This window comes from Balaenoptera physalus, assembly GCF_965194825.1.
Source record: "Balaenoptera physalus genome assembly, chromosome: 1".
NCBI lineage: Eukaryota > Metazoa > Chordata > Mammalia > Artiodactyla > Balaenopteridae > Balaenoptera > Balaenoptera physalus.
This window is the reverse complement of record NC_138882.1, coordinates 140,133,652-140,161,200: the sequence shown is the minus strand read 5'-3', so window position 1 is coordinate 140,161,200 and position 27,549 is coordinate 140,133,652. Positions and strand designations below refer to the sequence as shown.

The 27,549-nt window shown below is 38.0% G+C and overlaps 1 protein-coding gene across 6 annotated transcripts in view; it reads left to right on the top strand.

Moving 5' to 3' along the window:
• The window catches only part of DNAJC6 (DnaJ heat shock protein family (Hsp40) member C6), a 166,132-nt gene that overhangs the window by 15,403 nt on the left and 123,180 nt on the right, over positions 1 to 27,549 (top strand). The window contains exon 1 of one of the 6 annotated variants that reach the window (XM_082453393.1): positions 2,181 to 2,332. The exons of the other annotated variants lie outside the window; for them this stretch is intronic. Coding sequence (XP_082309519.1) covers positions 2,311 to 2,332 — 22 coding nt within the window. The 5' untranslated portion in view covers positions 2,181 to 2,310. Of the gene's footprint in view, positions 1 to 2,180; positions 2,333 to 27,549 lie in introns of those variants that run through there. 6 annotated transcript variants of the gene reach the window in all.

Genomic DNA, 27,549 nt, shown 5'->3' with positions numbered 1-27,549 from the left:
ACAGATCAGGAAAGGGAGACTTAGAGAGGTGCAGGAACGTATCCCAGCTTCCTCTAGGAGCCAGGAAATGGCAGAGCCCATGTTTGAACCTGGTCTCTCCTGCCTTATAGCCCTTGCCCTACTATTCAGACCCAGTCCTCAGCCTAACTCAGTAAATCAGCATAGGTTGTAGAAACCTCTTGTTCTGAGACCACAAGCTCTTTGAGGACAGAATGTTTTGTTCAGCACTGTGTCATTCTCAGTCTTCAGAGCAGTGTCTGGCATAATGAATGTTTATTGGATGAAAGAGTACACGGATGGTGTCTTCTCATCACCCCCTTCTTCACCCTATCTGCCCCTAAAGGTGCTCCTAACTCGGCACGTTTTGGCTGCCCTGGCCTTGGTCCTTGGAGATGGAGATGCCCATTTCTTTGATGTGGTTTATGGGCCAACATGGCTCATTTGGTGGCCAGTGAAGGCAGATTTTCCTCATTGGCCTTAAGTTGTCAAGGATGAGCATAAGGATATTATCCACTGTCAAGGAAAGATGGGAACAAAAACAAAATAAAATTTCCCCAAACTTTCAGGGAGTCTTTAAATTGTGGCAGCTAGAAATCAACTCCAGGACCTCTAGTGGCCACGACAAGCTTTCGCTCTATAGCTATATTTGACTCTCGGGCTGCAGTAATGAGCAGGTAAACACTAGCAATTAGTTCTCTTAATGTGCCCAAGTATGTTGATAATTATACTTCACACTTATATAGAACTTAGTTTACAAAGTACCACATCTGTTCTCCCTTTTGATCTTCTGAACAGCCTGGAACATGAACAGGGCACGGTTGATTAGCCCCACTTTACAGATGAGGAAACTGGTGCCAGAGAGGTTAAATCACCTGCTCTACGCCACTCAGGTAATAGTGGTAGAGATAGGTCTTCAACCCTCTTATCTCACCTCCTACTCTGGCAAATTTTCCTTTTCAGTATTGTACTTAGCCCAGCAATTTCTGGGGATGAGCGCAACAGGTTGGTGCATTTCTTTTTGTTGCTCTTCTTCCAGCTTGGAGGGGAGTGAGGTCCTGGATTGGGTCAGTTCATCATTCTGGATGTCAGTTTACCAGTCTGTATAATGGGGAATAAACACTACCCATCAGTGAGTGCGCTTGGAGCAGAGGAGGTTGTGAGGGTTCGGAACTCAAAAAACAATTTCTAAGTGAAGGTGTTTGGAAGGGACTGTGATGACTGATTCATTTTCCGTAAAATAAGTTCAATGGCACCTCCCCTGGCCACGCTATCTAAAATGGCAGCTCTGTTACCTCATTATCATGCTTCAGTTTTCTTTACAGCATTTACTGCCGTTTATTATATGTTTATATTTGTTTGTGTATGGCCTGTCTGGATCCTCCCACCCAAACGTGATAGCCACGAGAGCAGGGACTTGGTCTGTTTCCTGCACTCTTGAATCGCTAACAGGTGGAGTTGTGCCTGGCACAAATAACCGTTGTTGAGTGAATGAACGAAGGAATGAATCTGAGCTATGTAATGATTGAAAGTAAGCTTGCATTGGATGATTGAAAGATTTGCTTGAGTACTCCTTGCTGTCTAACAGAGAGGGGGTTTGGTCTGGCTTCCACAGATCCATTTCTGTCTCAGCCATCCAGTGGCTTAAAACCAATCACTAAAGCCTTGCGTACCAACTTACACCTGCATGAAATGGGTTCAATAACCCAGGTCCATGCAGCAGACATAGGTCATTGGATGGCACTGTATGCCTCTGCATTGTAACAGCTGGTGAGTGGCTTGAGGACTGGGGCTGGTTCCCGTCACTGTTCTGTCCGCAGTACTTAGCATAGAGCCTGGTCCACAGAGAGGTAAAAGAAGTGTTTGCTGAATGAATGAATATGTAAGAGGAAACAAGCACAGGGCTCTTAATCCCCCTCCAAAGTGAAGGTCTCCATTTGAGAATAAGCTTGGTGCACGGCACACGTGGTCCTCTTTCAACTTGAATCAAATCTCTCCAGAGACAGGGAGGCACTAAACAGTTGATGCCCTAACCTACTGCAAGGAAAGGCAAGCCTAGGCTCCAGATCCAGTTCCATGCCATGTTTTGGAATTTGTGTTTACGTCTGTCTTCATCCCCATCCTTTCTGCTCCAGCATAAGCAAAATTATAACCCTGCACACTGACTTGCATGCAATTATCAGAGACCGGTGCCCCTCGGCTGAGGGATTTCTCCCCCAAGACCGCTGACTGTCTGAATGACAAATCCAAAGTCGGGGTTGCAGAACCAGCCGGACTTTCCTGCTCCTCTGCAGCAGAGGGAGGAAGGAGAGAATGAAAGATTCTGAAAATAAAGGTAAGGGGCCGACTGCAGCGGGGAGGTAAAAGAGGCTAGGGATAAGATGTCACTCCATGGACATGTTTAGTGTATATTAAATGGCTGATTTAAAATTAGTGTGCATATATTATTTTAAAATTCTAGTATATAATAATAAACATGACTTTTAAAAATAACTGATTTCTGGTTTCCAAATATTGTCATTCAGTTTTCCATTTTTGTGCTACTAAATATAACATTTTTGCATTCTTCATTGAATCTTGGCTGAGTAACACATATTTACATTTCATAGGTTTCCTTGTAATAGTTACCTTTTATTTTGGAAGTGTTCAGAATACTTAATTAATGTATAGGTTTCCAGTGCATTATTGCAATTGCAATATCTGAAATACTTTGGACTTTTACAGTTTGGGTTCTTAAGAAAAATGTAGACGGAGAAGCCTTTAATGAACAGTCACCTTTTCGGGAGGATCCAATGGGGAGCCGTCACTGACCTTCAGAAGTGTTTGTCTTGCAGAGAGATATTCAGATGCAAACTCCCCCCACTCTGCTAGCCTCCATCCCCTAGATCCCTGGTAACAACCCCCCTTCGCACTCCCTCCCCGCCTCCCCGCCCCGGCGCCCCCTGCCAATTCCGCTTGAGGCATGGGGGAGGAGAGAAACAGATTTAAATGAAAACTCAGGAAAGGACAGGTCTCTAAAATGAGCCAGCCAAATAAATATTCAGTTCAACAACAAGGATTCTGGAGGATTCTGGGGTTTCAAATTCCGAGGGTCCTTAACATTTTCTGCCGCAAATGGGGGAGGAGCGATAGATCCCAAGGCTCGGGAGGCTACACGCGCTCCCCAAACCTGTTTCCAGGAAGGAGCCCTTCCTTGGTGTTGCGTAGGTGCTGCTCCTGGTCCTGCCGCAGGAGGAAGGCGCAGGGCGGCTGGGCTCCCGGGAAAGCTCCGGGGCAGCTGCCGAGCCATCTCCGCGTAGCCTGGCCCAGCCCCTGCCTCCCCCCAGCTAATTTTAGGGTTTGCCCGCCCCCCTTTTCCCCAGCAGGCGTTCGCTGATCTCACCTCAAGCCTCTCTGCAGCAATTTCCACCCCTTACTCTCCTCCCAGCGCGCTCTGCTTTAAGGAGGCCCCAGCATTTTGCCCTTGGGCACCGGGTGGAGGCTGGCACACAGCGCCGGAGCAGGTTGCTCACGCCCACCGACCCTCCGCAACACCCGAGCTGGGTGGTTCTCGTCATCGGTGAGAACGCCCAGGCCCCAAGCCTTCTCCTAACTGCATGCAGGGCCGCCCGCTTGGCCTTCACCAGCCCAGTCCTCAGCCACACTCTCTGGCATGTTATAAGATTCTCATCTTGTAATGGACAGTGATGTTTATTCCATATTAAAAACAAACAAAAAGCAACCAAGCAAACAAATCAAAACCACACACAGCCTGATGCCGGTAGGAAGGCTGGTATTTTAATCTTATCACGCTGCTTGTAATGAAGGCTCTTAAGCAATCTCACTTTCTATAACTGAGGCTTTAAAAGGGTCTGGGGTAGCTGGTGTCGGTAGATTAACGTCTAATAGGCTCTGGATCATTCACATCCACATAGCGATCTCTGCGGTTTTGATGTTTAAATTTTGATTAAACAACCTTAGCGGGGAGGAAAACAGATTTGCATGGCTCTGGTAAATGCAAAGAGTGCCTGTCTACTGCTGTTTCTAAGCCAAGCTCTCATGGACAAATAAAACCTGTGTCTGTGTAATCAGAATATTTTAAATAAACTCAGGGAGAATGTTGGCCTTTCCTGTGTCGTTTTCAGTAGCTGGAGAAAAGGTTTCTGGAAAGAAAAAAATGTGCTTATGTGCCATGTCATGCTAGGCCAGGGGCATGGTTTAGAAAAAGTTAAGGCTGCCTGAGCTGGAGGCTCATGTTAGGTTAATATTCACCATCATTTGGAATTGAAACACTCCCAGTTTCTCAGTGTATCAGGCAGGATGCTTTAAGCTTCAAATCCCCAGCTGCTTTTTTAGGGGAGTTGGTATTTAGATTTTTCGTTTCACTTTGTTTTGGAAGGAGCCTTGGTTGGAAGTCAGGATGTTTAGGTTCTGGCTTGTTTTGCCACTAACTCATTGGTGACCTAGCACAATACCCATTATTTCTTCGGACCTGTTTCCTTATCTCTAAAATGGAGAACTGTTAGACCAGATCACTGTTCTTCAGATTGTGGGTGGTAAGAAAGCAATTTAGTGAGTCTCAAGCAACCTTTTAGAAAGATGAAATAGAGTAGAAAATGTCAGAAACCATTGCATATGGTAAGTGTAAATAATTGTTTCCTGTAACTTCTGTTTTAGATGTTTATGTTTGTTTATGTATGTAGATATAGGCTGTATTGATGTCCGATCTGTTTCTCACTGTGAATCCCAGTCAAAAGAGTTTGAGAAACACTGAAATCAATCATAGCTTTCTAGTTTGTCAAGGAGTCTATGAAATGCAGTCCATTTTTGTTTATGTATGTTGAGAATGTCAGTAGTTTTCCTCAGAATTTCCAAGGGGTCTAAGACCCCAAATAGGTTATGAATTATGGTGTTTTCCCCAAGGCCCTTCTAAGCTAACCTCTTAGGGATCAAAGAATCCTTTCAGAGCTGGGAGATGGGTGTGTGTTGACAGGACCAGCTGAGTGTGAGAGGTGAGTTGGGGTGTGTGAGCATGTTGAAGAGAACGTGTGACCATGGTAACTATACCATGAGAACTATTTGTAGGTTCCAAAGTGCCAGTTGGTGACCTGAATATAAAACATAAATATCTAAAAATTAGAGTCTTTGTGCTGAAAATTACCACAGGAAAACTATTAAAATATTGTGCATTGTTTGGAAGTCAACTCTCCTTGAAAAGACTGAAAACAAGAACCAGGTAAAATTTTAAGAGGTTGACAGGGACAAATAAATCATCAGGCTGTTGGTAGGCAAAAACTGAATTTTTATAAGCTACCATCACATGACTAGTGTTCTGTAAATGTTGAGCTGTGGTTTAATAAATGCCTTTCTTTCTTTTTTCTCTTTTTAGTACATCTTGTCTTAAGACAGTCCAGTGAGGCTTTTAAACACAAAAGGCATTGTATAACATTTACCCAGCATATCTCAAAATGCTTTGCAAACCAGAAAAAAAAATTCTGTATGAGACAACTCAGAATAAAATAGTTGAATGAGTTAATAAGTAGGTATTGGCAAGCATGACAGCTAATTATAATAATAACAGCCCTAGCTCCTATTTAATGAACAAGTAGTATGTGAAAAGCTCTTTTCAAGGTACTTTACACATTGTCACAGCACTGCAAGGTTGGGGGTATTTTACATGTAAAGAAATGGATTAAGAACTTTTTACAGGGCACATAGCTAATAAGTGGCAGAGCTGGGATTCAAACCCAGGTCATTTTACTTTCAAAACCATTCACAAGGTAGGCAAGGGCTTTGAGAACAAGTAGCGTGGGGAAATTGCAGAGTTTTTAATAACGTTTTCAACATCATTTATTACTAGAATTAATTTACTTATTATAAAAAGGGAAATGTGAACCATAGAAAATGATGGCTTTTGTGTATTTTTCTAGATTGTGTTTATTTGGAAAATAAGCATTTTAACTCTAAGTTCAGCTGCAAATTTTCCTTGTATTTTGTAAGTTCTCTCTTTTATGCAGCAAGGTTTTAGAAGCAGAGATACGAAAGAATAGGAGTGGAGAGTTTGAAAATTTGGGTGGAAACATTTTTTTTTCCTACAACAGTTTAGGGCAAATAGTTCTCTTTTCAATTTTTTTCTGTTATTTTTCTATGTTTTATTTCAAAATAACAAACATGACATTTTGTGAGCAAATAAAGTTATGCATAACATTTTAACATGGTAAAACTAGGATTAGAGCACACTGATTCCTGAAAGAATTTGATTTTTTCCTGAAAGTTATTACAGAATCTGATTGGGAGTTTGAATATGGTGAGATCCAGGCTTTTAAACCCTAAATACTTAAGACACTATGGTGTACATCCCCCAATCTGTAATTCAAAATGAAGTAAGTGCAAGGAAATCCAAAAATGTGGTTTTTTTTTTTTTAACAACCATGACTACTTTTAGAGAAGACTCAAATTCTTTCAAGATTTTTGTCCTTGCTGCTTGGGACTGCGTAGGGCTGGCAAACGATGTGTATTGGTTGGGGTGATCTGTAAATGGCTGAGTGAGTTCTCAGCTTTCAGGGCTAGCATGAGATAAAGCTGGGTTTAGAGCCTGGACTATGCCATTGCTTCTCAAATGGACACAATACTGCTTCCTGTGGAACATACTAGAAATATGCAAGGGGCTCTAGCGCATTCACTGGGCAGAAACCAGAAATGATAGATGTCCTGCAATGTTCCGGACTGTTCCATTTAATGATGAATTATCTCTTGTCCTGTGCAACTTTCAGATGTTTTGCTGAAGACGTAAGTGAAAACCCTCTAGACTTTTCTGAGCCTAGAATATAAGTTGGTATTACATATACACTGAAGTTTCCGGGATTAAAAATGTTGTGTAAAAGCAAGGAAAGATTATACTTAATTTTGTTTGGAAAAATCACTTACCCAAAGTGGTTTGAGACATCAATACGACACACTTGTCTCATTCAATCTATGTACCCTTACATGTATCTGATTATTAATGTCATCTAATACAGTCTTGCTTGAGTATTTGCATATTGAAATCCATATTGTTTTGCTATATTGACTATTAACTTTCCTTTCTCTTTTACATTGTTGTTGGTATGTGTGGTATAGTTATTGTTGTTTAATTGTGTGTTAGGTAGGTTATTTTATCTTTAAATTTCATTTTGAGATACTAAACAAGGAAATACAAAATATTTTTATATTTGTATATATGTGTGTTACTCAGAGTATACAAAATGACTTCATTTTTACCTCTTTAATAATTTAAAAGAATTTCAGCCAACATCAAAACTTTTGGAGATTATATATTCAATTCTATATTTCTGGTTCCTTTAATAAAATTAGAACAATCTACAACGAGATTGAGGTGAGCATAAACTGCCCTCTTTAAGGGCAGAAATACTAGGATATAGGTGTTATAAATCTAAAAAAAATGATGTCACTGGTAATATATATTTATGCTACTGTAACTGGCATTTTAAAATTTCATTTTCTAATTGTTTGCTGTTAGAATATAGAAATATAGTTGATTTTTATTTGTTGACCTTATTTCAGTGACCTTCCTAAATTAACTTATTAAATAGTTTTTAGATTTTTGTAGGTAGTTGGTTTTCTATAAAGACAGTTGTATTTCTTTTTCTTTTTTTTTTTTTAACATCTTTATTGGAGTATAACTGCTCCACAGTGGTGTGTGAGTTTCTGCCCTGCAACAAAGTGAATCAGCTATACATATACATACATCCCCATATCTCCTCCCTCTTGCGTCTCCCTCCCACCCTCCCTATCCCACCCCTCTAGGTGGTCACAAAGCACCGAGCTGATCCCCCTGTGCTATGCGGCCGCTTCCCACTAGCTATCTGTTTTACATTTGGTAGTGTATATATGTCCATGCCACTCTCTCACTTTGTCCCAGCTTACCCTTCCCCCTCCCTGACAGTTGTATTTCTTACTTTCCAATCCTTACACTTTTTTTTTTTTAAATGTGTGTTTTTATTTATTTATGGCTGTGTTGGGTCTTCGTTTCTGTGCGAGGGCTTTCTCTAGTTGTGGCAAGCGGGGGCCACTCTTCATCGCGGTGTGCGGGCCTCTCACTATCGCGGCCTCTCTTGTTGTGGAGCACAAGCTCCAGATGCACAGGCTCAGTAATTGTGGCTCACGGGCCCAGTTGCTCCGCAGCATGTGGGATCTTCCCAGACCAGGGCTCGAACCCGTGTCCCCTGCATTGGCAGGCAGATTCTCAACCACTGTGCCACCAGGGAAGCCCTCAATCCTTACACTTTTTATCCCTTGTATTATTACACTAGCTATGCTCTCTCTCACAATGTTGAATAAAAGTGGTGATGGTGAGTAGCCTTATCTTGTTCCTTATCTCAGAGGAGAAGCTATCAGTCTTTCACCATTAAGTACAATATTTGATGTAGGATTTACGTTGACACTTTTATATCAGATTAAGAAAGTTAACTTCTGTTCCTAGTGTGCCAGGTTTTTATCATGAATTGGTACTGAGTTTTATCAAATGTTTTCCTGTTTTGTGATGATCATATGACTGTTCTGTTTTATTCTGTTAATATGGTGAATTACACTGATTTTTTTCAAATGATCTTTTAAAAAATTGAAGTATAGCTGATTTACAATATTATATGTTTTAGATGTACAACATAGTGATTCAAAATTTTTAGGGATTATACTCCATTTAAAGTTGTTATAACATATTGGATATATTCCCTGTGCTGCACAATATACTTATAGCTTATTTATTTTTCACATAGCAGTTTGTACCTCTTAATACTCTATTCCTATCTTGCTCCTTCCCCCTTCCCTCACCCTATTGGTAACCACTACTTTGTTCTCTGTATCTGTGAGTCTGTTTCTGTTTTTGTTACATTTATTTGTTTGTTTTATTTTTACATTGAATTTTGAGTGTTTAACTTTGCATTACTGAGTAAACTCAACTTAGCTGTGATATTTTATGCTTTGCATATATTTGCTGGATTCCACTTGCTAATATTTTATAGAGGCATATTTTTGTACATGAGAGAGATTAACCTGTAATTTTCTATTGTTGTGGTGCCCTTGCCAGGTTTGGACATTAAGGTTTTGCTGAACTTATAAAACAAGTTAGGAAGTAATTCTTCTTTATTCTGTTTTCCTGAAGAGTTCTGTAAGATTGGAATTATTCTTTAAATGTCGGGAGGAATTCACTGGTGAAACCATTTGAGCCTGGAAATTTTGTTGTGGGAAAGTTTTAAAATATGGATTCTTTTATTTTAAAAGGTATAGATTTATTTAGATTTCCTATTTCTTTTTGTGTTTTAGTAAGTTGTGTTTTTCTAAGAATTTGTCCATTTCACCTGAACTTTCAAATTTATTGACATAAGGTTTTCTTTATATCCTCTTATGATCTTTTTCATATCTGTAGGTTGTGTGGTCTTGTCCCTACTTTTTATTCCTGATTTTGATATTTCTGTTTTTTATACTGGTAATTCTCATATTGCAAAGATTTTATAAATTTTATTAATCTTGGGCAAGAGGTAGTTTTTTTTTTTTTTTTGTTTTGTTTTGTTTTGTTTTGCTGTGCACCACTGCTTGCCGTTCCCCGACCAGGGATTGAACCCAGGCCATGGCAGTGAAACCACCAAGTCCTAACCACTGGACAGCCAGGGAATTCCCAAGCTTTTTTGATTTGGTTGTTTTTTGTATTATACATTTGTTTTTTTTGCTCATGAATTATTGCCTTTTTCATTGTTATTTACTTTTACACACTACGGTTCTTATTCTGAAATGTTTCTACTTTCTCGAGATGGAAGCTGATATCTTTGGTTTTCAGTATTCTTTCTTTCTTTATTTAACGTCTTCATTGGAGTATAATTGTTTTACAATGGTGTGTTAGTTTCTGCTTTATAACAAAGTGAATCAGATATACATATACATATATACCCATATCTCCTCCCTCTTGCGTCTCCCTCCCACCCTCCCTATCCCACCCCTCTAGGTGGTCGCAAAGCACCGAGCTGATCTTCCTGTGCAATGCAGCTGCTTCCCACTAGCTAGCTATTTTACATTTGGTAGTATATATATGTCCATGCCACTCTCTCACTTCGTCCCAGCTTACCCTTCCCACTCTCCATGTTCTCAAGTCCATTCTGTACGTCTGCGTCTTTGTTCCTGTCCTGCCCCTAGGTTCTTCAGAACCATTTTTTTTTTTAGATTCCATATATATGTGTTAGCATACGGTATTTGTTTTTCTCTTTCTGACTTACTTCACTCTGTATGACAGCCTCTAGGTCCATCCACCTCACTACAAGTAACTCAGTTTCATTTCTTTTTATGGCTGAGTAATATTCCATTGTATATATGTGCCACATCTTCTTTATCCATTCATCTGTTGATGGACACTTAGGTTGCTTCCATGTCCTGGCTATTGTAAACAGAGCTGCAATGAGCATTCTGGAACATGACTCTTTTGAATTATGGTTTTCTCAGGGTATATGCCCAGTACTGGGGTTGCTGGGTTGTATGGTAGTTCTATTTTTAGTTTTTTAAGGAAAAACCTCCATACTGTTCTCCAAGGTGGCTGTATCAATTTAAACTCCCACCAACAGTGCAAGAGGGTTCCCTTTTCTCCACACCCTCTCCAGCATTTATTGTTTGTAGATTTTTTGAAGATGGCCACTCTGACTGGTGTGAGATGATACCTCATTGTAGTTCTGATTTGCATTTCTCTAATAATTAGTGATGTTGAGCATCCTTTCATGTGTGTGTTTGCAATCTGTATATTTTCTTTGGAGAAATGTCTATTTAGGTCTTCTGCCCATTTTTGGATTGGGTTGTTTGTTTTTTTAATATTGAGCTACATGAGCTACTTTTAAATTTTGGAGATTAATCCTTTGTCAGTTGCTTCATTTGCGAATATTTTCTCCCATTCTGAGGGTTGTCTTTTCGTCTTGTTTATGGTTTCCTTTGGTGTGCAAAAGCTTTTAAGTTTCATTAGGTCCCTTTTGTTTATTTTTGTTTTTATTTCCATTTCTCTAGGAGCTGGGTCAAAAAGGATCTTGCTGTGATTTATGTCATAGAGTGTTCTGCCTATGCTTTCCTCTAAGAGTTTTATAGTGTCTGGCCTTACATTTAGGCCTTTAATCCATTTTGAGTTTATTTTTGTGTATGGTGTTAGGGAGTGTTCTAATTTCATTCTTTTACATGTAGCTGTCCAGTTTTCCCAGCACCACTTATTGAAGAGGATATCTGTTCTCCATTCTATATTCTTGCTCCTTTATCAAAAATAAGGTGACCATATGTGCGTGAGTTTATCTCTGGGCTTTCTATCCTGTTCTAATGATTTATATTTCTGTTTTTGTGCCAATACCATACTGTCTTGGTTACTGTAGCTTTGTAGTATAGTCTGAAGTCAGGGAGTCTGATTCCTCCAGCTCCGTTTTTAACCCTCAAGACTGCTTTGACTATTCGGGGTCTTTTGTGTCTCCATATAAATTTTAAGATGATTTGTTCTAGTTCCTTAAAAAATGCCATTGGTAATTTGATAGAGATTGCATTGAATCTGTAGATTGCTTTGGGTAGTATAGTCATTTTCACAATATTGATTCTTCCAGTCCAAGAACATGGTATATCTCTCCATCTGTTGGTATCATCTTTAATTTCTTTCATCAGTGTCTTATAGTTTTCTGCATACAGGTCTTTTGTCTCCCTAGGTAGGTTTATTCCTAGGTGTTTTATTCTTTTCGTTGCAATGGTAAATGGGAGTGTTTTCTTAATTTCTCTTTCAGATTTTTCATCATTAGTGTATAGGAATGCAGGGGATTTCTGTGCATTAATTTTGTATCCTGCAACTTTAGCAAATTCATTGATTAGCTCTAGTAGTTTTCTGGTGGCATTTCTAGGATTCTGTATGTATAGTATCATGTCATCTGCAAACAGTGACAGTTTTACTTCTTTTCCAATTTGTATTCCTTTTATTGCTTTTTCCTCTCTGATTGCCATGGCTAGGACTTCCAAAACTATGTTGAATAATAGTGGTTAGAGTGGACATCCTTGTCTCATTCCTGATCTTAGAGGAAATGCTTTCAGTTTTTCACCATTGAGAATGATGTTTGCTGTGGGTTTGTCGTATATGGCCTTTATTATGTTGAGGTAGGTTCCCTCTATGCCCACTTTCTGGAGAGTTTTTATCATAAACGGATGTTGAATTTTGTCAAAAGCTTTTTCTGCATCTATTGAGATGATCATATGGTTTTTATTCTTTAGTTTGTTAATATGGTGTATCACATTGATTGATTTGCATATATTGAAGAATCCTTGCATCCCTGGGATAAATCCCACTTGATCGTGGTGTATGATCCTTTTAATGTGTTGTTGGATTCTGTTTGCTAGTATTTTTTTGAGGATATTTGCGTCTCTATTCATCAGTGATATTGGTCTGTAATTTTCTTTTTTTGTAGTATCTTTGTCTGGTTTTGGTATCAGGGTGATGGTGGCCTCATAGAATGAGTTTGGGAGTGTTCCTTCCTCTGCAATTTTTTGGAAGAGTTTGAGAAGGATGGGTGTTAGCTCTTCTCTAAATATTTGATAGAATTCACCTGTGAAGCCATCTGGTCCTGGACTTTTGTTTGTTGCAAGATTTTTAATCACAGTTTCAATTTCTTTACTCGTGATTGGTCTGTTCATATTTTCTGTTTCTTCCTGGTTCAGTCTTGGAAGGTTATACCTTTCTAAGAATTTGTCCATTTCTTCTAGGTTGTCCATTTTATTGGCATAGAGTTGCTTGTAGTAGTCTCTTAGGATGCTTTGTATTTCTGCGGTGTCTGTTGTAACTTCTCCTTTTTTATTTCTAATTTTATTGATTTGAGTCCTCTCCCTCTTTTTCTTGATGAGTCTGGCTAATGGTTTATCAATTTTGTTTATCTTCTCAAAGAACCAGCTTTTAGTTTTATTGATCTTTGCTATTGTTTTCTTTGTTTCTATTTCATTTATTTCTGCTCTGATTTTTATGATTTCTTTCCTTCTGCTAACTTTGGGTTTTGTTTGTTCTTCTTTCTCTAGTTCCTTTAGGTGTAAGGTTAGATTGTTTGCTTGAGATTTTTCTTTTTTTTTGAGGTAGGCTTGTATAGCTATAAACTTCCCTCTTAGAACTGCTTTTGCTGCATCCCATAGGTTTTGGATCGTGATGTTTTCATTATCATTTTTCTCTAGGTATTTTTTGATTTCCTCTTTGATTTCTTCAGTGATCTCTTGGTTATTTAGCAATGTATTGTTTAGCCTCCATGTGTTTGTGTTTTTTACTTTTTTTCCCTGTAATTCATTTCTAATCTCATAACGTTGTGGTCAGAAAAGATGCTTGATATGATTTCAATTTTCTTAAATTTACTGAGGCTTGATTTGTGACCATAGATGTGATCTATCCTGGAGAATGTTCTGTGCACACTTGAGAAGAAAGTGTAATCTGCTGTTTTTGGATGGAATGTCCTATAAATATCAATTAAATCTATCTGGTCTATTGTGTCATTTAAAGCTTCTGTTTCCTTATTTATTTTCATTTTGGATGATCTGTCCATTGGTGTAAGTGAGGTGTTAAAGTCCCCCAGAATTACTCTGTTACTGTCGATTTCCTCTTTTATAGCTGTTAGCAGTTGCCTTATGTATTGTAGTGCTCCTATGTTGGGTGCATATATATTTATAATTGTTGTATCTTCTTCTTGGATTGATCCCTTGATCATTATGTAGTGTTCTTCCTTGTCTCTTGTAACATTCTTTATTTAAAATCTATTTTATCTGATATGAGTATAGCTACCCCAGCTTTCTTTTGATTTCCGTTTGCATGGAACATCTTTTTCCATCCCCTCCCTTTCAGTCTTTATGTGTCCCTAGGTCTGAAGTGGGTCTCTTGTAGAGAGCATATATATGGGTCTTGTTTTTGTATCCATTCAGCAAGGCTGTGTCTTTTGATTGGAGCATTTAATCCATTCACATTTAAGATAATTATTGTGTTTATTTTTGTATGGTGTTAAAAAATGTTCTAATTTATTTTTTCACATGTAGCTGTCCAGTTTTCCTAGCACCATTTTTGAAGAGACTGTCTTTTCTCCATTGTATAGTCTCGCCTTCTTTTTCATAGATTAATTGACCATAGGTGCGTGGGTTTATTTCTGGGCTTTCTATCATGTTCCATTGACCTATATGTCTGTTTTTATGTTAGTACCATACTGTTTTGATGACTGTAGCTTTGTAGTATAGTCTGAAATCAGGGAAACTGATTCCTCCAGGTCTGTTTTTATTTCTCAAGATTGCTTTGGCTATCTGACGTCTTTTGTGTCTCCATACAAATTTAATTAATTAATTTATTTATTTTTGGCTGTGTTGGGTCTTCGTTGCTGCTTGCGGACTTTCTCTAGTTGCGGTGAGTGGGGGCTCCTCTTCCTTGTGGTGCACAGACTTCTCACTGTGGTGGCTTCTCTTGTTGCGGAGCATGGGCTCTAGGCACACAGGCTTCAGTAGTTGTGGCACGCGGGCTCAGTAGTTGTGGCTCGAGGGCTTAGGTGCTCCACAGCATGTGGGATCTTCCCGGACCAGGGCTCGAACCCATGTCCCCTGCATTGGCAGGCAGATTCTTAACCACTGCACCACGAGGGAAGTCCTCCATACAGATTTTAAGATTTTTTTGTTCTAGTTCTGTGAAAAATGCTATTGGTAATTTGATAGGGATTGCATTGAATCTGTAGATTGCCTTGGGTAATATAGTCATTTTTACAATATTGATTCTTCCAATCCATGAACATGGTATATCTTTCCATCTGTTTGTGTCATCTTCGATTTCTTTCATCAGCATATTATAGTTTTTAGAGTAGAGGTCTTTTGCCTTGTTATGTAGGTTTATTCCTAGGTATTCTTTTTGATGTGATGGTAAATGGGATTGTTTCTTTAATTTCTCTTTCTGATCTTTCATTGTTAGTGTATAGAAATGCAACAGATTTCTGTGCATTAATTTTGTATCCTACAACTTTACTGAATTCATTGATGAGCTCTAGTAGTTTTCTGGTAGCATCTTTAGGATTTTCTATGTATAGTATCATGTCATCTGTAAACGGTGACAGTTTTACTTCTTCTTTTCCAATTTGGATTCCCTTTATTTCTTTTTCCAGAGAATATACTTTGAATGGTTTTAGTTCTTTAAAATTTTTTCTACTTGCTTTAGGGTCCTGCATATTATCAATTTTTATATATGTATCTTGTATGTCTACTTTAAAACAATGCGCATACTGAGGTTGTTCGGTTACACATTCTATATATGCTAGGATGTCAGTTTTAAAAATCTTACAGTAGAAGTCTTCTATATCCCCACTAATTTTTTTTCTCATCTATTGGTTACTGAGAGAGGGTTAAGCTTTCCCATTATGATTATAGATTTCATCTTTTTCTTTTTATATTTGCTAACTCTTGCTTTTATTAACTTTGAGGCTCTGTTTTTAGGTGCATACTATATAAATTTAGAATTGATGTATCTTTATTGTGACGTATCTCTCCTTTTCTCTAGTAATGCTTCCTGCTTTAAAGTCTACCTTTCTAATTTTAATGGAACCATAACAGCTTTCTTTGGGCCAATATGTACATGGTATATCTTTTTCCATGTTTATACTTAAGTTTTTCTATGCCCTTATGTTTAATCTGAATCTTCTTAAGCGTCATGTAAATGAGCTTTTAAAAATCCAGTCTGACAGTTTTGGTCTTCAGTTTGAGTATTTAAAGCATTTAATATAATTATTCACGTTTGTTTCCTATTTGTGTTCCATCTGTTTTATGTACCACTTTCTTCTTTTCTTTTTTTGCTTTATTTTTTGGACTAATCATGCATTATTTTTAACTTTCCCTTTTTTCTCTCTGCTAGCATGTTACACATTTGTTCCCATTTTACTTTTCATTTTGTGTATATGTGATTACCTCAGTGCTGCTTTTACTTATCACATTCCAGACAGTGTTAGACTCTGAGAACACTTTCACTCTACCCTGTGTCCTCTCCTTATCCATCCTCCCTCCCCCACCTTCTACCTCTTGTGTCATTATTATAATTCATTTAAATTATATTTAACCCCCCATGAGACACTAGCATCATTGTTTTTTACAATCAATTTTCATTTAGGTTTACTCACACATTTACCCTATCCATTGCTTTTCATTACTTTCTGAATTTCTGTGTTTCCCCCTGGGGATCTCTTCCTTCTGAATTAAAAAAAAAAAAAAAAAAAAGACTTCGTTTGTATTTCTTGTAGTGCATGTTTTCTTTCTTTCTTTTTTTTTTTTGTGATACTCAAGTACCTCTGTGTCATATTTTCTGTAAAAGAATATTCTCAGGTGTTTTTTTTGGGGGGGGGGTCTGGAAATGAATTATCTTTGCCTTTGCTTTTGAAGATAATTTCATTGGATGAATAGAATTCTGGGAATGCAGTCCCCCCCGCCCCCCACAGCACTTTAAAGATGCCATTCCATTGTCTCTGGCTTTTATCCTTTCTTGGAAAAGTTGGCTGTCAGTCTTACTGTTGCTATTTGATGTTGCATCTTTTTTTCTTTGCCTACTTTTAACACTTTTCTTTGTATATTTGTTTTTCAACAGCTTTTCTAGGCATGATTTTATTTCCTTGTGTTTATCCTGCTTGGGGTTTTCAGCCCTTCTTGAGTCTGTGAAGCTTGATGTTTTTTGTAATTCTCATAATTCTCTGCCATTATTGTTTCAAATATTATTTTTGCTCCCTTCTTTCCCCTCTTTTTGGGTCTTTTATGTTAGAACTTTTTACTCTCTTCCATGTATCCCTTACTTTATTATCTGTATTCTTACTCTTTCTCATTTTCAGTTTGATTATTTTTTGCTATTTTAAGGTTCACTAGCTCTCTTTGCTGTGTCTAATTTATTATTACACAATCTATTAATTTAATTTTATTTTGTATTTTTCAGTTTTAGAGTTTTTATTATATTATTGAAAAACAGGTTCACCATCTTGTCATCTATTTCCTCAAATATATTAATCACAATCACTTTAAAGACCATGTTTAATAACTCCAATGTATGGGTCACTTGTGAGTATGTTTATGTTTTCTGTTTTTCTTCTTGGCTTCTTTCTTCATATGCTTGACAATATTTTATTAAATGTCCGGCATTGTGTATGAAGATGATCTGAATGATGTCTTCTCTCTTATGAGAGTATTTACCATATTCTTTGCCCACAGTAGAAAAGAGAGTGCCTCAATCCAATCAGGCACTCAGTCCAGTTAAGGCTGTTTTGCTGACACCTAAGATTTGGTCTATTTTTGGGTTTCCTCAACCCTAGATCCCGAGGGGTGCTGACTGAGAGCCTGAGATGAGAACCTCAGCAGGTCCTAAACTCCAATTTTTGTCTTCTTATAGTGTGAGTCTGCTGAAAACTCTACTCTGCAAAAGATGCTCATTCTGCTTTTCATTTCCTTTCTCCTCGGCTTCTGAGCCCCTAGCCCTGTACAGCTGAGTTAGCAGTACTTCTGGGAAAAAGCTCATGTCAGACTCACTTCTCTGAGACCATCCAGCATGTGTCTTTTTAGTCCTGAACTCCACCTTGTGTCTTTACAGCCCCATAAGAGCGGCTAAAGTCCTGTAGGCTTCTCTGCTTCTTAGCAGCTGTTCTCTGCCTGGCTTCTCAACTTCTTGCCCCATGCCAGGAATCAGCAAATACCCTTGAGGGAAAAATGACCTTGCAGAAAGTTGGGCTTACCTCAGTGAGCCTTCTATCTCTCCAAGATCTGGCTGTCTGGCTCCTCAAATCCTGACTAATCAGCAGCTCTCCTGGTACTTCAACAGATGTTTTTGGCTTTTATCTGGCTTTTCTAATTGCCCTCAGCAGAAATGTTGGTCTGCTGCATTCCACTGTGTTATAGCTGGAAGTTGAACCAGAACGTGTTTTTTTGTTGTTGTTTTTGTTTTTTTAATGTGGACTATATTAAGAAAAAAGCAAAAAACCCAGGATATCAATGACATTTTAAACATCTTATATCAATTATAAAAGGTATGTGCAGTTGGTTTCTACTTACTCTTTATTACTCTAGTTATTCTATTGTTTCTTGCTTATTAAAAACTTGTGTCTTCTTTTCCCATATTTTCTCTGAAATGCTTACACATTTTTGTTGCTTTCTTCCAGAGAATATGTATACTAAATGACTTTTTCATTTTCCTGAATCTGGTCCTCCATCCAGTTGTTTACTACTTTTGCGATTTTATGATTTGGAATTGTCAACTCTCACTTCCCAAGTTCAGATATGATTCTGAAATTTACAAAATAATTTGAATGATTGAGTTACAAAAAGTTTTAGAACTCTTGATTCAAACCTTTTACCATAGTTGAGTATGGTTTTTTTCCAACATTCTTCCCAGGATGCAGGTTATTTATAGTGCTAGTTGCATCCATGACCTTCATTTTGCTGCCCATGTCCTTAGTTTCTCAAATGCAAATTCAGTTCATTCACTTGTTCATCTCATATTTTTTGAGCACTTACGTACTAGAGTCTCCTTTCTTCTCATATACACATTAAGATAGTTCTAGGAATTAGGTCAGGGCAATAAATAGCTCTTCTCAAATGTGACATAAAACAAAAAGGTGACCCCTTTCACCCAATCAGTGGGTGATTGGTGCATACCCATTTGAGGAAATGTTTTCCACGTGTTCCCAAATTGTCTTTTAAAATGAAACAAGCTAGTGCTTATTTTTCAGTCTTAGCAGATGTGTTTCCCTACTCCAGTACTGGTAGTGTTCTGTTAATAGATCTGGCTGCTGGGTTTTTAGGTACATTCAGTTTGTGAAAATTCGTTGAGTTCAACACATGATTTGATCACTTTTTAGTATGTCTTCTGCACGTCAGTAAAAATTTTTAAAAGAACTAATGTTTTAATGTCAAATACAAAAAAAGTGCCAAAGACAGGAAATCTTGAGAACCATTGATCTAGTTCAGCCTCCAATCCCTAAGGTGATTAAAAAAGAGAGGACTGAAGCTTGGAAAGGGGAAATTACATGAGGGTTGGTGGAGTGTCTCATTTAACAGGGACTGGCACTCAGGCTTTCTGACTCCTAGTTCTGTCTTACTTTTCTAACTGGTTGGTTCAGGAAATGAGGAATGAGGAAAAATCCAGCATGCACTAACACCGGAGCTGGATGACATTCTCAGAACCCCAAATGCATCTTTCATGAGTCAGCAGTTAACTCCCTACTCTTTTTTCTGCCCTCTTCAACCTCTTCCCTGGTCATTTAAAAACAGATATGTTTATCTCATGCAAACTTGGAGATGGCTATTTTATCACCAAAGAATCATTTGACTATGTATGCTTAGGAAAAAGGGTAATTTGTGCCTGTGAAGTCTAACAAGAGCCCAGCACAAAGTATGTTTGTTCCCTTTTCTCAACCATTTTTAGTTTGGTGCTGTATGGTTTAAATTTAGAATACGTTTTTCAAACTGGGGGTGGTGATGCAGAGATTGAACCCAGCTGTGACTTCTGCTGCTGTGAAATAAATGGGAAAATCTGGGAACCAGTGTTAAAAAAAGAGGGCTCTTAAGAGAGAGTGTGGCAGGGGAGGGTACTTGCCTTAATTGGGATGCGAGGGGTGGTAAGAAGAAAGAAACAGTAGGAAGGATCTCCATTTTCCCTCCTGCTTCGGCAAGACTTGGCCTACTGAGGATGTGGTGAGGGTATTTTATGTACACACACACACGTGCACACATGGGCACACACACATGTACACCATGGACTTGGTAGTGAGTCATTAAGTCATGCTGGATACATTTTACTTTCTCAAAGGCTAGATTTTGAGTTCCCAAAATGCTGTTTCTTCTGCCTGGAATATATTTACCTTCCTCTTTGCCTGGCTCTCAGTTCTTCTACTCCTCTTTCAAGTAGTAACTTCCTCTGGAAAACTTTCTCTGACTCCAGGCCCCCTCCCCATGCCCTGCCTTATAACACACCCCCAGAGCATCCTATGTTTTCCCTTTCATGTCACTTCCCATGATTTTAATTACTAGATTAAATTCTGGCATATCACAGACCTTCAAAATATACTGTAAAAGGGAGGAAGGGGGGGGAAAAAGGAAAGAAGAGAAGGAGGGAGGGACAGAGGGGAAAAAGAAAAGAAAGCCATGTTTGGATCCCTCCTCTCAGAGACTGACAAGGTGGACAAGCTGAGTATCTGAGCTTCAGTTTCCTCATTTTCAAAATTGAAAGGGTGAAACAGGTATACTTCATTTTATTGCACTTCGCAGATACTGTGTTTTTACAAATTGAAGCTTTGTGGCAACCCTGTGTTGAGCATCATTCTTCTAGCAGCATTTGCTCACTTTGTGTTTTTATGTCACATTTTGGTAATTCTTGCAATATTTCAAACTTTTTCATTTTTATTATATTTGTTATGGTGATCTGTGGTCAGTGATCTCTGCTGTTACTGTTACAAAAAGATTATAACTTGCTGAAGGCTCAGATGATGGTTAAGTTGTTGAGCAATAAAATATCTTTTAAAGTACATTGTTTTTTTTTAAGACATACTGCTATTGCACACTTAATAGACTACAGTATAGTGTTAAAATAACTTTTATGTGCAAGTTGTGTGACTTGCCTTATTGTGATATTCACTTTATTGTGGTGGTCCTGGAGCCAAACCTGTGACATCTCTGAGGTGTGACTGTACCCAACTCAAAGGGTTGTTATGAGATTAGAAATAATATGGAAAAAGCACCTAGTATTGTGCCTGACACAGTGACGTAGTAGGTACTCAATACAGTGTAATTTAAAAGAATATATGTTCCCCAAAAGAAGTTATGAAAATTCAGAAAAGCACAGAGAAACCTGTAAAACTGTCTATTAATCCATGCTTTGGAGATAATTTTTGTTAAAACAGTTGTATTCCCACAGAAAGTATATCCCCTTTCTGTGCATATCTTTATATCTCCATATATGTGCTTTACCTTGTTGAGATCATATTTTCTTTTTTACACGTGACTGCCCACTTTCCACATTTTCAGTGTCTGCAAAATACTGTTATAGTCATAATATTTCATAATAATAACCAGGCCTTCAGCTATTAAAAGAAGATCTAAGGGAGTTCCTTGGTGGTCTACTGGTTAGGATTTGGCACTTTTACTGCTGTGGCCTGGGTTCAGTCCCTGATCAGGAAACTGAGGTCCCACAAGCCGCATGGCGTGGCTGAAAAAAAAAAAAAAAAAAGATCAAGAAACTGGCACTTTAACCATTCAAACTCTACCTTTAACTGGGCAATGTTTATGATATAGGAGGATAATTCAAATTCCAGGGTAAATAAATACTGTAGTGGATAAGGGTATAAATTTGACTTTTGGGTTGACCTTCAACCCAACTAAATAGAGCTCTTTAGCAGATTAATTTTGTCAGTACCATTCAGAGGTAAAAAATATCACACATCCATTATATATATATATATATATATATATATATATATATATATATATATATATATATATACACATACACATACACACACACACATAAACACAGACAGATGCAAATAGTGACCTTATAGGTTTTGTTTTAAAATTTTAGACATGAGACAGGTACGGTAGTGTAAAACTTAGTGGTTTAGAAAAGAGCAGTTGGATCCAAATTATGTTTTGACAGTTGGAATAAGTTAAGAACACTTGCTCAGACCTACAGCTTTTTACTAATATTTGTGGAGTAGATATTAAAGATTTTTCATTTGCCCAAGTTCCAAATAACAGTCCCCCCCCCCTTTTGTTTTTCTTCTGATAAGAATTACCTCCCTGAAGTTTGTGTTTTAAACAGATGACCTAGGTAAGAATATAAGAGTTTTCTGGGAAGACCAGGTAGAACATTTATGTCTCAGAGGCACAGGGAAAGAATGAAAGCTCCTTCAAGGAGGACTTTTATTCACTAAGACCAGAATTTTTACAATGCTTACTACAATAGCCCTTTGAGATGAATAGGGGAGGGTTGGGGATTTTTTAATTGTTTCTGGAGCCCAACCTCGGTTCTATAAAGACTCGATTTATAAGACAAGAACAGTTGCTTTTATTTTATTATTTTTAAAAAATAATTTTACAACCTTTTAAAAAAATTTTATTTATTTTATTTATTTACTTTCAGCTGCGTTGGGTCTTCGTTGCGGTGTGCAGGCTTCTCACTACAGTGGCTCCTCTTGTTGTGGAGCACGGGCTCTAGGCGTGTAGGCTTCAGTAGTTGTGGCTCGTGGGCTCTAGAGTGCAGGCTCAGTAGTTGTGGCTCATGGGCTTAGTTGCTCCGCGGCATGTGGGATCTTCCCAAACCAGAGATCGAACTCACGTCCCCTGCATTAGCAGGCGGATTCTTAACCACTGCGCCACCAGGGAAGTCCCACAGTTGTTTTCAATTTCTTAAAGGAATGGGTTGCAACTTGAATGACATCATAGACTGGTTCACTTATAAATCCTTTTACAAGGGCTTTAGAAAACAATTTTTCTCTCTGGGTACAGAGTTTTATTTTAGCTTAAGGGAGAGGCCCTATACTGTTATTTAAATCAGGCTCTGAATATAATCCATTTACAAAAACTTTTGAGCGTACTCCTTGGGTTTTGGAAATTCTTTAGCTACAGCCCTGAGTTTGGCCTTTGACCAAGGATGAAAATGTAACTGTTTTATAGTCTCTTTAGAGTGGAAAGGTAATTCAGACAAAGGATTACTAGAATGAGTACTCAAAATAAAAAAGCATAGAGGGGAGCAGTAGGAGTTTATGTTAGTCTTAGACTCTTTTGCTTTGGGTACCTCTTATATCTTTAATTGTTCATTAGCCTTTTGCAACACATCTTTTTTTTTTTTTTTTTTTTTTTTGGCTATGTTGGGTCTTCGTTTCTGTGCGAGGGCTTCCTCCAGTTGCGGCAAGCGGGGGCCACTCTTCATCGCGGTGCACGGGTCTCTCACTATCGTGGCCTCTCTTGTTGCGGAGCACAGGCTCCAGACGCGCAGGCTCAGTAATTGTGGCTCACGGGCCCAGTTGCTCCGCGGCATGTGGGATCTTCCCAGACCAGGGCTCGAACCCGTGTCCCCTGCATTAGCAGGCAGATTCTCAACCACTGCGCCACCAGGGAAGCCCCTGCAACACATCTTTGAATGAAGCTACTTTGGAATCTTGAAGCCTTTTGGAAACTTCTACATACCAATTAAAATAGGAATCCCATACTGTTTGCTTGATATGGGATCCCTTGCTTTTTTTTTTAAATTTAATTTAATTTAATTTGTCTATTTTTGGCTGTGTTGGGTCTTCGTTGCTGCACGCGGGCTTTCTCTAGTTGCGGTGAGTGGGGGCTACTCTTTGTTGCGGCGCACGGGCTTCTCATTGTGGTGGATTCTCTTGTGCAGAGCACAGGCTCTTGAGCGCAGGCTCAGCAGTTGTGGTTCACAGGCTTAGTTGCTCCGTGGCATGTGGGATCTTCCTGGACCAGGGCTCGAGCACGTGTCCCCTGCATTGGCAGGCGGATTCTTAACCACTGCACAACCAGGGAAGCCCGGATCCCTTACTTTTAAGTGCACATCTCAAATGAATGATTTTGTCTAAATGGAACATTCCTCATAATGGCTATTGTAATTCTAAGTTGTTTTTAGTAAGATTTTGCCATTTTTGTAGATATGTACAGCTTCTGGGACCATATAATTCTTAGAAATAAAATAAGCAGTTGTGCTGAAAGGTGGTCTACTTAACTCTTTGGATTTTAAGGATCCTATTTCTTTTAGCTAAGCCTTCGGGTCTCTTGGAGCCAAATTAATATCTAAGAGGGATATGCCATGTGGTTAGGGATTGTGTGGTGTTTTACAGTGTACCTCATTGCACAGAAGATTTCTCAAGGTTGGAGGGTGACCTAGTGTCAATCTAACCCATTTTATGACCAACTTATCCTAGTATGGGAGTCTTTGGGTTAGGTGGTGAGTGTTCTAACAGCTTTTAAATGTGCAATCTGTGCCCACCAATATTGCAGCTTTTTTATTTCTGAAATCCCCGGTAGCAACAGCCTTTCCCTCATGTGCATATTAACATATCAGCAGTAATCAACAAACTAGGGACTGGGGAAAGGACTGAACCAGCCAACCCCAAGGGATGGGGACTGCAGACTGATTTTCAAACAAAAGGGGAACTACGGCTGCAGGAATGGAGATAAGCAACCTATCTGATAAATCAGAGTTAAAAGTAATGGTCATAAAGATGCTCACCAAACTTGGGAGACAAATGGTTGAACACAGTGAGAATGACAACAAAGAGATGGAAAATATAAGGAGGTACCAAAGAGAAGTCACAACTGAACTGGAAAATACACTTGAAGTGTTTAACAGTAGACTGTATGAAGTGGAAGAATGAATCAGTGAGCTGGAAGACAAAGCAATGGAAATCACCCAGGCAGAGCTGCAAAGTGAAAAAAGACTTTAAAAAAGTGAAGATACCATAAGGGACCTCTGGGACAACATCAAGCAGAATAATATTCACATTACAGCAGTCCCAGAAGGAGAAGACAGAAAAATGGAAAGAAAAATTAATTGAAGAAATAATGGCTGTAAACTTCCTTAATTTGAGGAAGGAAACAGACATCCAGGTCCAGGAAGCCCAGAAAGTTTCAAAGAAGATGAACCCAAAGAGAACCACATCAAGACACTTTATAATTAAAATGATAAAAGTTAAGGGTAAAGAGAGAATCTTAAAAGCAGCAAGAGAAACACAACTTCTTATATACAAGGGAAACTCCATAAGGCTTATCAGATTTTTCAGCAGAAACTTTACAGGTCAGAAGGGAGTAGCATAACATATTCAAAGTGAAGAAAGGAAAAAAATTTCCAACCAAGAATTTTCTACCTGGAAGGATTATCATTCAGAATTGAAGGGAAGATGAGTTACAGGTAAGCAAAAGCTGAAGGTGTTCATCACCACTAAATTGGTCTTACATGAAATGTTAAAGGGACTTCTCTAAGCTGAAAGAAAAAAGGCACTAATTAATAATAAGAAAACATACAAAAGTAAAAATCTCACTAGTAAGGTAAATATATAGTAAAGATATTGGATCAATCACTTATAAAGCAAGTATGAAGGTTAAAAGATAAAGTAGTAAGATTAATTATAATAGGGAGGTATAAAATGAAAAAATATAAAAGGTTTCATCAAAAATATAAAACATGGGGTAGGGAGTAAATATATAAAGCTTGGAATGTGTTCAAAGTTAAGTAGCTATCAACTTAAAAGAGACTGCTATATACATAGAATGTTATATGTGAACCTAATGGTAACCACAAAGAAAAAAATCTATAGTAAATACACAAAAGAAAATGAGAAAGGAATGTAGACATAACACTAGAGACAGTCAGCAAACCACAAGGGAAGAGAGAAAGAGAAGAAAAAAGGAAGAGAGACAACTACAAAAACAGCCAGAAAACAATTAACAAAATGGCAGAAGTACACAGCTATCAGTAATTACTTTAAATGTAATTGGACTGAGTTTGGCAATCAAAAGACATGGAGTGGCTGAATGGGTAAAAAAATAAGACCCATCTATATGCTGCCAAGGGAACTCACTACAGAAGTAAGGACACAGACAAACTGAATGTGAGGGGATAGAAAAACACATTCCAGTCAAATAGAAATGAAAAGAAAGCTGGTGTAGCTGTACTCATATCAGACAAAACAGACTTTAAAACAAAGACCGTATAAAAGACAAAGAATGAAACTACAAAATGATAAAGGGGTCAACCCAGCAAGAAGATATAACATATATAAATATATATACACCCCACATAGGGCATCAAAAGAAAGCAAACATTAACAGACTTAAAGCAAACATTAACAGACTTAAAGGGAGAAATTGAAAACAATACAATAACAATAGGGGACTTTAAAACCCCGCTTGCAGTAATGGATAGATCATCCAGACAGAAAATCAATAAGGAAACATCAGCCTTAAATGACACATTAGACTAGGTTGACTTAACAGATATGTATAGAACACTTCATCCAAAAGCAGCAGAATACACATTCTTCTCAAGTACACATGGAACATTCTCCAGGATAGATCACAGGTTTGGCCACAGAACAAGTGTCAATACATTCAAGAAAATTGAAATCATATCATTTTTTCTGACCAAAGTGGTAGGAAACTAGAAACCAATTATAAGAAGAAAACTGGAAAAACCACAAAAATGTGGAGATTAAAAGAGAAATAAAAATCTCTAGGTATGGAGACAAACGAAGACAGAAATACGACATGCCAAAATACATGGGATACAGCAAAAGCAGTTCTGAGCGGGAAGTTCACAACAATACAGGCCTACCTCAAGAAACAAAAATCTCAAACAATCTAACTGTACACCTAAAGGAACTAGAAGAACAAATGAAGCCCAAAGTTAGTAGAAGGAAGGATCAGAGTGGAAATAAAAATCAGAGCAGAAATAAATAAAATAGAGACTATAAAGACAATAGAAAAGATCAATGAAACTAAGAACTGGTTCTTTGAAAAGATAAACAAAATAGACAAGCCTTTACCTAGATTGACCAAGAAAAAAAGAGAGAGCTCAGATACATAAAATCAGGAATGAAAGAGGATAAGTTACAACTGACACCACAGAAATATAAAGGATCATAAGAGAGTACTGTGAACAATTATACGCTAACAAATTGGACAAGAAGAAATGGACAAATTCCTAGAAACATGTAGTCTACTAAAATTGAATCATGAGGAAATAGAAAACCTGAATAGACCAATTACTAGTAAGGGGTTTGAATCAATAATCAAAAACCTCCCCAAAAGCAGAAGTCTAGGACCAGACAGCTTCACCAATAATTCTTCCAAACATTCAAAGAACTTAATACCTATCCTTCTCAAACTCTTACAAAAAACTGAAGAGGAGGGAATGCTTCCAAACACTTTATGAGGCCAGCATTATCCTGATACCAAAACCGGACAGGGACACCACAGAAAAGAAAATTATAGGCCAATATTCGTGATGAACATAGATGCAAAAGTCTTCAACAAAGTATTAGCAAGCAAATTCCAACCATACATTGAAAGTATCATATATCACAATCAAATGGGATTTATTCCAAGGGTGCAGGAATGGTTCAACATTTGCAAATCGGTCAACGTGATACACCACATTACCAAAATGAAGGATAAATATCATATGATTATCTCAATAGATGCAGAAAAAAAGCATTTGATAAAATTCAACACCCATTAATGATAAAAATTCTCAACAAAGTAGGTATAGAGGGAATGTACCTCATCAAAATAAAGGCTGTATATGAGAAACAGACAGCTAACATTATAGTCAACGGTGAAAAGCTGAAAGCATGTCCTCTAAGATCAGGAACAAGGCAAGCATGCCCACTCTCATCAATTTCATTCAACATAATCTTGGAAGACCTAGCCACAGCAGTTAGGCAAGAAAAAGAAAGAGAAGGCATCCAAATCAAAAGAAGAAGTAAAACTGTGACTATTTGTAGATGGCATGATACTATACATAGAAAACCCTAAAGATTCCACCAAAGAACTGTTAGA